Source organism: Myripristis murdjan, chromosome 19 (assembly GCF_902150065.1).
Source record: "Myripristis murdjan chromosome 19, fMyrMur1.1, whole genome shotgun sequence".
Classification (NCBI taxonomy): Eukaryota; Metazoa; Chordata; class Actinopteri; order Holocentriformes; family Holocentridae; genus Myripristis; species Myripristis murdjan.
Window position 1 is genome coordinate 2,726,117 of NC_043998.1, and position 12,107 is coordinate 2,738,223.

The following is a 12,107-nucleotide window of genomic DNA, read 5'->3' on the forward strand; positions in this document are numbered from 1 at the left end:
CTGTAAACAAGGAATGAGCAATATAAACACTGTAAACAAGGAATGAGCAATATAAACACTGTAAACAAGGAATGAGCAATATAAACACTGTAAACAAGGAATGAGATTACTGTGTGTGTGTTTGTGTGTGTGTGTGTGTGTGTGTGTGTGTGTGTGTGTGTGTGTGTGTGTGTGTGTGTGTGTGTGTGCTACCTTTTTTTCCAAAGATCCACCTCTTGTGCATGCTGGTAGTGAAGAAGATGGGTGTCTGTGTGACACACATGAGGAAGTCCGTAATGGCCAGGTTAATGATGAACATGTTGGCTGGGGTACGCAAGCTCCGGCTCCTGCGCACACACACACACACACACACACACACACACACACACACACACACACACACACACACACACACACACACACACACAAACAGGGGTTAGAAAGCAAATACCAAGAGCAAACAAAAATTGAGATGTGGTCAAGCATTCTGATACAGGACTATGAATAAATTAGCTATTCCATTATCACACAAATTGTTTTCACATAAAAAAATCATGTATCACATAAAACCAGACGATGAGATAAGGACCATGGATGGAGAGTGGAGAAAAGAGAAAGTTCTTGTGTGTTTGTACCCCAGAAAAAGTGGAAAGAACGTGCAAAAAAATCAATTATTTATTTTTATTTTACCATTACCAGGAATTTGAATTTTGTGGAAATGCATGTTTTCAGTATGACAGCAGTATCCAGCACCTGCAGAAGGCATACATGACCAGGAAGTTTCCCAGCATGCCTGTGATGCCCACGGCCATGATGACAGCACCGATGGCGTAATGGGCGTGGTCCGGTACGTCCACCGTTGGGAAAGGGTGACTGGGAACAATGGACACCTAGCAGAGGGAGGGGATTGGGATAGATGGGTGGAGGGATTACGTTCAGTATTACAGTGTTAAATAGTGACAAGAAACCAGTTATTGCATGTGGTTGTATGAGAACAGCAATTGATCCCAAAGCAGTTTTGGTCCCACAGTCACCAATCTGACTGCTGTCAAAAAATGTGAATGTTTTGGCATTGCAGAAAACTTGTAAATAAATGATAAGCCTTAGAGAACCAATTTGAGAGAATGTTAAAAACACAAAAGGAAGAACTTTGGATCGTACTGTACGAGAATGTTTTACTGAATGTCGCAATGACCCTTGGAAAATTGATTCCCACATCAAGTGGCACATCTTTTAAAAGTGCCTTTTATTATCCTCCTTTAGAGTTTACATCAAACATCGTTGGAAGAGAGTTTTCATCATGAACGTCTTGTCCGACTTGTGGTTAGTGATTTCTAAAACTGAAATCATCAAAAGACACACTGCCTTCTGGCACCTTCACAGGAGCTCAGTTTGGGCATCTGTCTACTCTTTCATAACTTCAATAACTCAGTGGATGGGTGAGTGGTAGACTTTTCTCACAGCAGTCATTTCGACATGACTATCAGGGTGAACAAAATTGTGTCTAATAACATTAATTAATGTTCTGTTCCTTTTAAGTGTGACAGAGCCTTTCCAGTGAACAGACATGAACAGTGGCAGGAGCAACACCTGTGCTTACCCTGGTGCTTCTGTGAAAAAGGTCTATTAGTACTGCAAAATTAACGACACACATGAAATTCTAAAAACAATGTCATGAATCTGGTTATGAAATTCCAAATTGCATCAGCTTCCTTAGTGTGAGTCAAATTGATTTTCCCACCTGACCGGAACGAAACTGGTATCGAACTGAAGCCACCGGAGGCCTCACTGTGGTCGATTTGGTCTGCATCCTGAGTGCAAACAATGTGTTCACAAATGCCAATATGAACCCCGGTTTGATTCAGTCGAGCTCAATATATGAGGTGTGAAAGCACCCTAAATCACCCCTTGAAATGGATTTTAAGGACTTGCTTTCATGTAATTGTTTTTGTTTATGTGATCATGCTTTTCACTATTCTTCTTTTAATGCCCTTCAGTGAAGCATATTATAAACGGTGCTACAAAACACGCCTCTATTATTGCTGCATCATTCGTTGGGAATTATGTGTAATAATAATAATAATAATAATGATAATAATAATAATAATAATAATACTAATAATAATAACAATCAGCAAACATTTCCAAACAAGCACACAAGTCCAGTGATGCCATGTGGGCTCTGTTTATGATAAATAACTATCTCTTGATAGACATACACACACACACACACACACACACACACACACATGCACATACACACAAAAGCCATTAATGTTGCAGAGTTTACGGTTAGAGGTTACCGGATTTTTTTCAATATATCTCCACTCAAGCGATAACGTGCAGGCGCTGACTCTTAGTACAGTAGCAGAGGTCAGTAGGAGAGAGACGAGTCAATGGATTTAATCTCCCTGTTCGCCAGAAGCTCTTTGTGGGGAACAATGGTGTCTTAAGAGCCAGCAGTATTCGGAAACAACTAAAACCCCCAACTGTGGACTCATCTAGACACATTTTTTGGTGATTTTGCTCTTCTTGAGCGGCTGAAGAATCAAGTGGATCTCCTGTATTATGAAAAATATGAACCAAAAGGTTAATCTTTCATGTTGCTGATTCAGTGTAGAACCTATTAACCCTGTAAAGAACCTCCAAAGGGCTTAATATTCATCAGATTTGAGCAAATGGTTCTGTATAAAGCCAAAAATGTCAGCTCAAGGTACAGTAACAGTTGAACCCTAAGTTGGTTTTATATTATAATTTTCTAACAAGTCAGGTGTGTAGGTCATTTCATTGTGGCGAAATGACCAAAGAATCTGCTGATGATTGCTGAGTGAAAAAGAAAAGATCGATAGAAACCACAAGAGGGTGAAATAAAACAATTCTCAAAAGGCTTTTCAATAAAAGAAAGGGATTTAAAAGGTGACACAGGCTCCACAATCTAGCTCTGACGCAAAAGCCCAGTCATCTTTCATTTTTAGCCTGGATGTGGAGACAGCCACAAACGCACTGCCACAGGATCTCAGGATACACTCAGTTTCAAAATGTGTCTGAGGGTCCAAAATTGAACAGGACAATGACAAGATCTTAAAATAGCTAAACTAGCTATTTACTAGCTGCAATTTCATTTAGATAAAGTTTACATAAAGAGAGGAGTTACATAAAGATGTGTGGCTTACCTTTGGATTACTTTTTACACAGCAGCTGAGGAGAGGACAAGTCCGTTTTTTTTTTTTTTTAAATAAAATATGATTGAAAAACTTTCTTTACATGCCAGTCAAAATGAAGCTCAAACATAACCAAGAGGGAAAATATAAATGGAGAACAACAAGGGGCCCAGGACTGACCCCTGGGGAATGCCACTTTTGAACGAAGAACCACTTTGCTGTGATTATGAGAGTCTTATACGCTAACCTGGGCCATTTCTTAACATTTTCAGGCCCCAAGTGGAATTGAAATATCACTACTTTAAGCTTAGATGTTGTTATTTAACTGCTCGTCGTACATAATGTGATCAAGGACCACTGCAAAGTTGAGAATATGAAGATAGTTTTTATTTTCACAGTTTCTGTGCACGATAAATTTATACAAGTAATTTTGGCAATTTTGTTGAAAGCATGCCTTTCAGTCCCACTGGCAATATGTGGGTCTCAGGGGGTTAAGGGCGCTACTGTCTGTTAAACAAACAAACAATAACAACAAAAATATCCTCCTATGGGGCCCACTCCAGATGCTTATAAAAAAGCCAAAAATGACCCTGTGTGTATGCATGGGTGCTGTCCTGTAGTCATTTGTTATGCATGTCCTTTGATTGCTCCACAGAGGATTAGAGTGAGACCACTGCTAAAAAGACAGGTTGGCCTCTGGAGCTGCAGAAGGCAATTTATCTGCCATCTCATTGATAGGCTGATTAGTGATTTGTTTGGTATGTGGGCAGATAATCAGTTATGTAGTAACTGCAGCGTTCATTATTTACAATCAATACTACTAAGCCTGAGGGAGACTGAAGAAAGTGGGCCTTTATCATTCTGAATCCGAAATTACTGTCTTTTTGGTTGGTCATATGCAGCTCTTTACTGAAAACCATAAAAAAAATCAGTAACAGAACATGATAAAAGTTATAAAGTCAGTCAGTATAAATATATAAATATTCTAAAGTTTCATTCCAAAGCACTCCGTTTTATAGATAAAAAGCATTACTTGAGGTTCTTTGTTCAATATCTGTAACTTATAAAAGTTTTATTGACCTGCAACATGCAATGGGATATATGCCTGCTATCCTAAGGTACAGTATCCTAGGCACCTTACCTTGACTTCGCGCCATAAATCATTATGCAAATGCAGGCATTGCTTTTTTCCAAATGGTGTGCATGCATTTCACTTGAGCATGAAGTTAATGCCCCATCATTATTCTTATTAATGTGTAATAATGAAGCTTTAGTGACAGTATTCCCAAGGCTTATACTGTAATAATTAATCTGAGTGGTAATAGATACAGATTATCAGGACTCCTCTTGGTTGAAAGTAAACTCTTTATTTCCCCAACCATTATACATATAATGAGTGTGACGTTAGAGCTGACATTAGGGGAATGACTTGTGGCAATGAGCATTTTCATTAGAAAAAAATCCCTTAGCCGTGTAGACTGTGTTAGTCTTGGCCAGTGGTTGGGAACCTATCACTTGTGAGCCATTTCTAGCTCTTTGCCCAAGTCATATGGCTCTCGAAAGACATTGTTTCATAAATTGCATGAATTAAAAGAACAAAATTCAAAATGACAACTAAGGTCTCTGTCTCTGTCTGTCTGTCTGTCTGTCTGTCTCTCTCTCTCTCTCTCTCTCTAGGTCTCTCTTTAGGTCTCTCTCTCTCTCTCTCTCTCTCTCTCTCTCTCTCTCTCTCTATAGGGTCTCACACACACACACACACTGAAAAACTGGTACAATGGCTCTGAGGACATATGGAGAAAAATCAAAAGGAGGTTAGTTGCATCCTGATAAGCATTTCTACACTGCTCGACTTACAAGGACATCACTGTGCTCATAGTCAAGGAGCATCCTCACAAAATTGGCATCTCTTCCTATGAGATGTCTACTTATATAAAATGGCCACCAGCACACACACCTCCCTCTTGGTCCAGCCTCTCTCTCTTGCTCCGTGTGTGTGTCTGCTCTGCTGACTGTCATCATCAGCAGTGTGTCTTATTAACTTGCCCAAAAAATGCAACACAATTTCTGGAGTTTTCACAATAATTTCACACCAATGTGCTGTGAAACCACAAAGCCTACAGCACTGTTGTGGTCAGGTGAGCCGTGTATGTCAGCGAGGTGTATCTAAACTTGAACAAAATGAATCAAACTGGTAACCCTAACTCTAGTGGCCAGTCTTTGCAGTTGGACAAATTTTGGTGCTCAGCCTTACTAATAACATGTTGAAGACCATTTTGTGCTTGTGTGTGTAAGTAAATTCAAGTGCGTGGTTAAGGGTGGGTTGCTCTTAAGGGAAAAAAAAAATATTAGGAAAAAAAATGGCTTTTCAGGATAAAAAGTTCCCAAACCCAGGCAGCTGGGTGTGCAAATATATTTTTAACTTCTTTTCTTTCTTTTTTCTGCTACTAGGTCAGTTAGTGCTGCATTCATTTGAACCTAGACCTAAGAATATCTGTCTTGTAAATTTTTGACCCGTGACAATATGATGTTTACAGTGTCAAGATAGTGCTCAAGAAGAAGAAACTCTGAATTTTCCTCCATGCGGAATATCAAAGATAAGACTAAGATAAGATTTTTTTTGAGCAACCATCCCCTCTAGCTACGGCTGAGTTTGTGTGGTTTTAAATGACAGGCATCAACAGTTTATGTCTTCGGCTAAAAAATATCAAACCTATCCTTTAAAGACAGAAAGTGTGATGCTGGAGAAAGATTGGTGATATCTGAAATCAGTGTTTGTTTCCCATTTACGGAGCCAGGGTTTTGTGTGAACACCGGATTTTTTTTTTTTTTTCAGCACACACACTGAACAGACAGCCAGCGGACTTTGAGGAGATATTTGCTTGATTTGATTAATTTCAAATATCAAGAATATTTCTCTCTAATCACTGACTCCACCTCCAAGTGTTCAAAAATACATATAAAAGTGTGCGTTTCTGCAATTGTGCATGTGTGTGGGGCATTTGTGTGTAGGTGCATGAATGCAAGATTGCACTAAACTTCAAATTCTCCCTCTCTCCTTCACTCTTGATCTCTCTCTCTCTCTCTCTCTCTCTCTCTCTCTCTCTCTCTCTCTCTCTCTCTCTCTCTCTCTCTCTCTCTCAAACCCCTACCCTTCTTCCTATCCCCACTTTTCAATCCTCCTTTCTCTTTCTATTACAGTCTCTATTTCAGCTGGCTTGAACAGTGCAGCTGTGTTGTGGAGTCTTGAGACCATTTACATTTATATTACTTGCCATCCCTTGACACAGGCAAACACAGAAACACAGACACATGCACACAGAAGCACACATATGTTTGCACTTATGCAAGTATGCATGCGCTATTACTCACACACATGCAGTCACACACACACACACACACATATACACACACACACACTTCTTCTGTCTTTATGAGGTCATTATATTGACTTCCATTATTTTTTACTGCCTTCTACAGCATTTCTTTAATCCTAACCATATCAACACTTAGCCCAAACCCTTACCCTTACATTAACCTAAACCTTAACCAATAACCCAGAATTTGCCTTTGTAATGTTCTCACTTCCGAAAAATGTCCCAACTCTGCCTCCAATGTTTACTTTGGTCAATTAATTTCCTGGAGACTTACCCTAACCACAACCCCAACGTTAACCTAACCTTAACCACTGACCCAAACAGTTTGTTTTTCCAAATGGCGACATAGGTTTTGTCCCCAAGTGGAGAAGCCAACCCCAATTAACTGGTCTTCAATCTGGTGTGTGTCCCTGAAAGTAGTCAAAAACAGACCACACATGCACGCACGCACGCACGCACACACACATACAAAGAAACTGACTTCAGAGAGGTGATCCCCTCCCAAAGAGACACCAGCACCCAGCATTTCCATCGTTAAAATCCACACAATTACACCAGACTTCCATGCCACTCTGCTTGCTTGCATACACTGCGCCTCTCCTCCCTGCTCACAGTGTGACTTGCATTAATTTGGCGCGTCGCTGCTCTAGCTGGGAAATAGACAACATGAAAGAGAGCGAGAGGCAGGGAAGGAGGAAGCAGGAGATTTAGGGAAGCGCGAGCTAGAGTGAGCGAGAGAATTAATTGGGAAGCAGCCGTGATTAAAAAAAAAAAGGAGCAAATGGAGATGAGGAGAGAGAGAGAGAGAGAGAGAGAGAGAGAGAGAGATGGCAGTGTCGTAGCAGGCATGTGAAATGGGGGAACAGCTTTGAGGGATGGAGGAAGAAACAAAGCGAGGGAGGAGGATGGGCAGCAAGAAGACCATGAGTGATCTACCATATCAATGGTGACGTAGTCAAAGGGGACTTAAGTGTGTTTACATTCCACTGATGTCTGACCGCCCTTGGATTCCCCCCCCACCCCAACTTTTCCAGCCCCACTGCATGTGCACACATATATCTATGCACACATAGCACACACACACACACACCACACATCTTGGCATTCCACATTCTCGCCCTCACTCAAAGTTCGAATACAAATAAGACCGATGGATTTGTCCTGTCCTTCAGTGACACATCCCCATGTCTCTTATCACTGTATCAAGAAGACCTGCTTATGATCTTTTCACTCATTGGCTGAAATAATCCACTCCATCACTCCTCATTCCTCTATTCAACTGTCCTTCTTTCAGCGGGGGGAACTTGTGACTGCAGAAAAGTAGGCCATCTGCAGGAGAAACAGATGTTGGACGCTCAGACATATGTACGCTCACACACACACACACACACACACACACACACAAACATATAGACACTCAAACACACTCACACACTTGCTAATACGCTGTAGCCAAGATTAATCAAAGGAAATGGGTATGCTCTGCCTGAACACTGAGATAGCTAAGGAACATGTGGCTTAGTGGAAGCAGGCTGGTGGTTTAGGGGATCTTTCAGGTATGTGTGTGTGTGTGTGTGTGTGTGTGTGTGTGTGTGTGTGGGTGGGTGTGTTTGAGAGAAAAATGGATGCAGAAAAAAAGTGTTCAGTTATGAGTATGCGGCACGACTTGTGAAGTGAGCACTAAGGTGGAGCTTTCCTCTCCAGGATGAAGAGGTGCCGCAGCACTTCAGAGGAAAGTTTGCATCTCCACAAAGTTAGCTTTTCAGGAAGTCAACAGACTAACAGACTGCCTTGTTTTTAGCTTGAACACAATGCAGTTTTTGAGTGCTGGGAAAAGATTTCATAACACAAGGGTGGCAGATGTTTCTCATGCCAAAGAGGAAGCGTTCAGTTGATGTTTAATGAGAATCACCAAGGTTGGTATCAAGGATGTTTTTGTCTGTTTACATTATAAGCGACTGTAATGGGCCACCTAACCACCAGTGGGGACTTTTTTTTTCAGTTTTTTTCACAATCAGTGGGGCCACTTAACCCCTAAAAACCCACATACTGCCAGCAAAATTGACAGGCATGTTTCCTCTCCAAAAAATAACCAAAATGACACCATTTATTATAGCCAGAAACTGTATAAAAAAAAAAAAAAAACTATCTTCAGATTTTCACTCCTTGAATCCCTCATGTTCAGTGAACAACAGCATCTAAGTGTAAAATTGTGATATTTCATAAAAAAACGCTTGATACTAAATGTCTCATTTGAAATTTTGCTAAAAATAAACCAGATCCTGTATGAAAAACAAACAAACGAACATAAAACTCTGCACTCTTCTGCGCATGTCTCGGCTGGTACCAACAGTCGCATTACAAAAATTCTCTGACTGCGAGTGAAGTAGGCTGTGTTTACATGGGGGAGAAAGAGAGGAGAGGAGACACATCTAACACACTTTTGAGCACTTTGAGCAATAAAATAAATTTAGCATGGCTCAACAGTGATACACAGTGGGGCCACGTTTTCTTAGGAGAGATTCAACAGCGACACGACAGAGACTATGAAGGAATACTGATAAGCATGAATAATGACACGTGCTTTGTCATTCAATTTCATTCAGGATATTAAAATGACTGTGGTTTATGTTTGGGGTGGGGCTGGGGGCCACACTGTAAGATGTTGCCCAGGGCCCCAAAACATTCAGCAACGGCCCTGCATACGTATTGAAAAATTGTCATTGTTGTGACTATCCAAAAAACAAAATCAATTAGTCACTTAATGTAGGTGGCTTGAAGAATGTTCTTTTTGCATATATATTTACAAAAACAGTATTTTCTGCTTATGAAGTCTTGTTTGATGCTGGGTTTAAGACAAAGATGGATTAGGGTATGAACTGTGTGATCCAAACCAGATCAGGCTCATAGGTCTTGTTCATTTAAAACACCTGTTGCTGGGCTGCCTGTCACCAGGTGAACAGAACCTATACTACACCCTTGTGGTCAGAGTGAGCTATGTACAGACGCATCTAATATTCAAATTCAAAAAATCTCTCCTACTGCCACACACACACAAACACACACACACACACACACACACACACAAATGCACATGCACACAAACAAACACACTGTCTCTCCATACACGCCCACACAGACGTGCATGCATTGTGCCGGCATGAATGCTTATGCACACTTAAGCATTTACTGGACACATATTTTCATGATTGCGCAAACACAAACATGCATATTATTCTACAGCAAATGCATTCACACACAAACAGAACACATGCATGTGCACATGTGTGCATACATAACTGGAAAGAGAGAACTAACTGCAGACTCCTCTGCTGACCACTGCTGGCTGATGCCGGATTTAAATTAAAACCCCCTAAAGCAGCTTTCCTTAAAACTTTGCTAAAGTTTCACTAAAGTCGTTCCATATTTATTCTCCCATTTGTACATTCACTCTTTCACTGCGATCCCTCTCTCTCTCACTCTCCCTCAGTCTGCTGCAATCTGATGTGTGAGCTTCTCAGCAGCAGAACGTGAAGAGGGGGATATTTAGGAAAGGCAAAAAAGAAACTGAGAAAAACATGGAGAGAAGAGCCTTTAAATGAAAATCACACTTCTTGGAGGTTGCCTTCAGGCACTGCCTCAGTATCATCTTTCCCACCTCATATCCCACCATGATCACCAGCATGCAGGTCTGAGATTCACAGAAAGCCCCTCATTCACACTTGTTGACCGATATTGACCAAAGCAAGGCCCCCATAAGTTTGTTAAATGTGCTCTTTGCAACAGCTGTTCCCTCTGTAATCCTCCTATATGTGGCACTGACTGCATGCTACCAGGCCAGAGTCTGAGAACTTTGTGTACTGTGCTTCATTTGGTGTTTTTAACCAATGTACAGCAGGCAACAGAAGTGGGTACTTTGCATTATTACACATCTATTAAAAAGGATTTGGCTGCAGGCTCTGTGTAAACTCACCACTCTCTCACACACACACACACAGACAGTCAGAGAGAGAGAGACAGAGAGAGACAGAGAGGGAGAGAGAGAGAGAAAGTCTAACGAGGTCATTGATGCATGAGCTTGGGTAATGAGGATTCTCCCCACCGATAAGAGAAGTTTTTGATCTTACAGGGGTAACATCCTTGGAAACGAGAAGGCAATGTTGATGTTCTACGAATGATGACTGTGTGATTAGGCAACACGCCCTTACAAAAAAAAAAAAAAAAAAATCATTAATTTATGCCATTTTATTCACGGTGTAAAATGACTATAAACTCAGTGAGTGCCACAGCCAGTCAGGTCCCTATACATCTTTTTTGTAGCCTACCATAAACACGCTATTAAACGAATATTGGGGAGATAATAAGAGATGAGGTCCCATTAACTCACAATTGAATACAACTGACGCTGTAAATCACTCAGGGAGCAAACGCGAGCAGAGGCGCGGGCACGCGGAGAAAGTTGTGTAAGAAATGAATTGATGCTCACTTGTATCAAAGAAGATACACAGCGAGCTCTACAGGGTGTGTGTGTGTGGGGAGGGGGGGGGGGGGTGATACTAGAGACACGGGATCTCCTTCGCGTCTCTGATCTTCATTCAAGTACTGTGTTGAATTAGCGGAGGGCAGATGCGCTGCAGGAGAGCAGTCGGCGCTCTGTGCAGATTCATTCAGGGGCAGAAAACCCACATCCTTCACAGCGTTGTCCATACATTTCACACCAAACATTGAATTTGGCGCTGAAAAAATGTCCAACAAGCCATTTTTGCCGGCTGTGGGGATGACTGGACGCACGGTTTGCCCGGGAGATGTCCTTGTTGCATGACGGCGCTTTTACGCACCACTCTTGTGCACAAAAGCAGCCTGTCCGCACCAGTTAGAGGATGCCGTTACAACAGCAAAAATAAAAAAATTAAAGGTGAGAACGGGATACTTACAGAAGTGGCGACGGGAGGCAGCTCCATCAGCCGGTGAGCGCTGACGGAGCTGATGTTCCAGGTGGCACGGCTCTCCACGGTCCCGGCAGCGGCGGCGGCGGCGGTGGTGGTGGTCGGGTCCGGTGTAGAGAGACCCGGGCCGATCAGCAGCCGAGAGTCCATCAGTGGAAGTAGATTCAGGCGAGAAAATGGGTTGGGAAATGTGAGAAGTGGAGGAGAAGTGGGCAGGGTGTTGGTCAGGTAGTCTAGAGAGGAGCCGCGTCCAAGAGGCCAATCATCATCACCACCCTGCTCTCCCATCCCACTCTAACAGGACCACTGTTACTACAGCAGTGGAGGGATGGGGAAGTGCTGCTGCTGCTCTCTCTCTCTCTCTCTCTCTCACTCACTCCAGTTTCCTCACGGGGTTACCTCTGAGTGCATGTCAGTAGGTTTGTGTGTGCGTGTGTGCGCAAATGGCCATTGTTCTGTTTGTTTACACGACTTCATGAAATAGATGGTGCCCCCTCCCCCCCTCTCTTTCTTTCTATTCCCTCTCCTCTTCTCTTACCCTTTCAACCCTTTCAACCTGCAATTTCCATTTATTCTTCTTTTACAGCTCCTGCAAGATTCCTGCCAAAACAAACACACCATCAGGCTCCTATTGACCAAATCTTTCA

At 42.1% G+C, this 12,107-nt stretch overlaps 1 protein-coding gene across 1 annotated transcript in view; it reads right to left on the reverse strand.

Annotated features, from left to right (window-relative positions):
- The window catches only part of LOC115378417 (melanopsin-like), a 31,457-nt gene extending 19,697 nt beyond the window's left edge, over positions 1–11,760 (reverse strand). The window contains exons 1-3 of the mRNA XM_030078676.1: positions 11,449–11,760; positions 733–869; positions 193–326 (exon numbers count right to left, since the gene is read on the reverse strand). Of these exons, the coding sequence (XP_029934536.1) occupies positions 193–326; positions 733–869; positions 11,449–11,748 (571 nt within the window). The 5' untranslated portion in view covers positions 11,749–11,760. The remainder of the gene's footprint in view (positions 1–192; positions 327–732; positions 870–11,448) is intronic.
- Between the last annotated feature and the right edge of the window lie 347 nt (positions 11,761–12,107).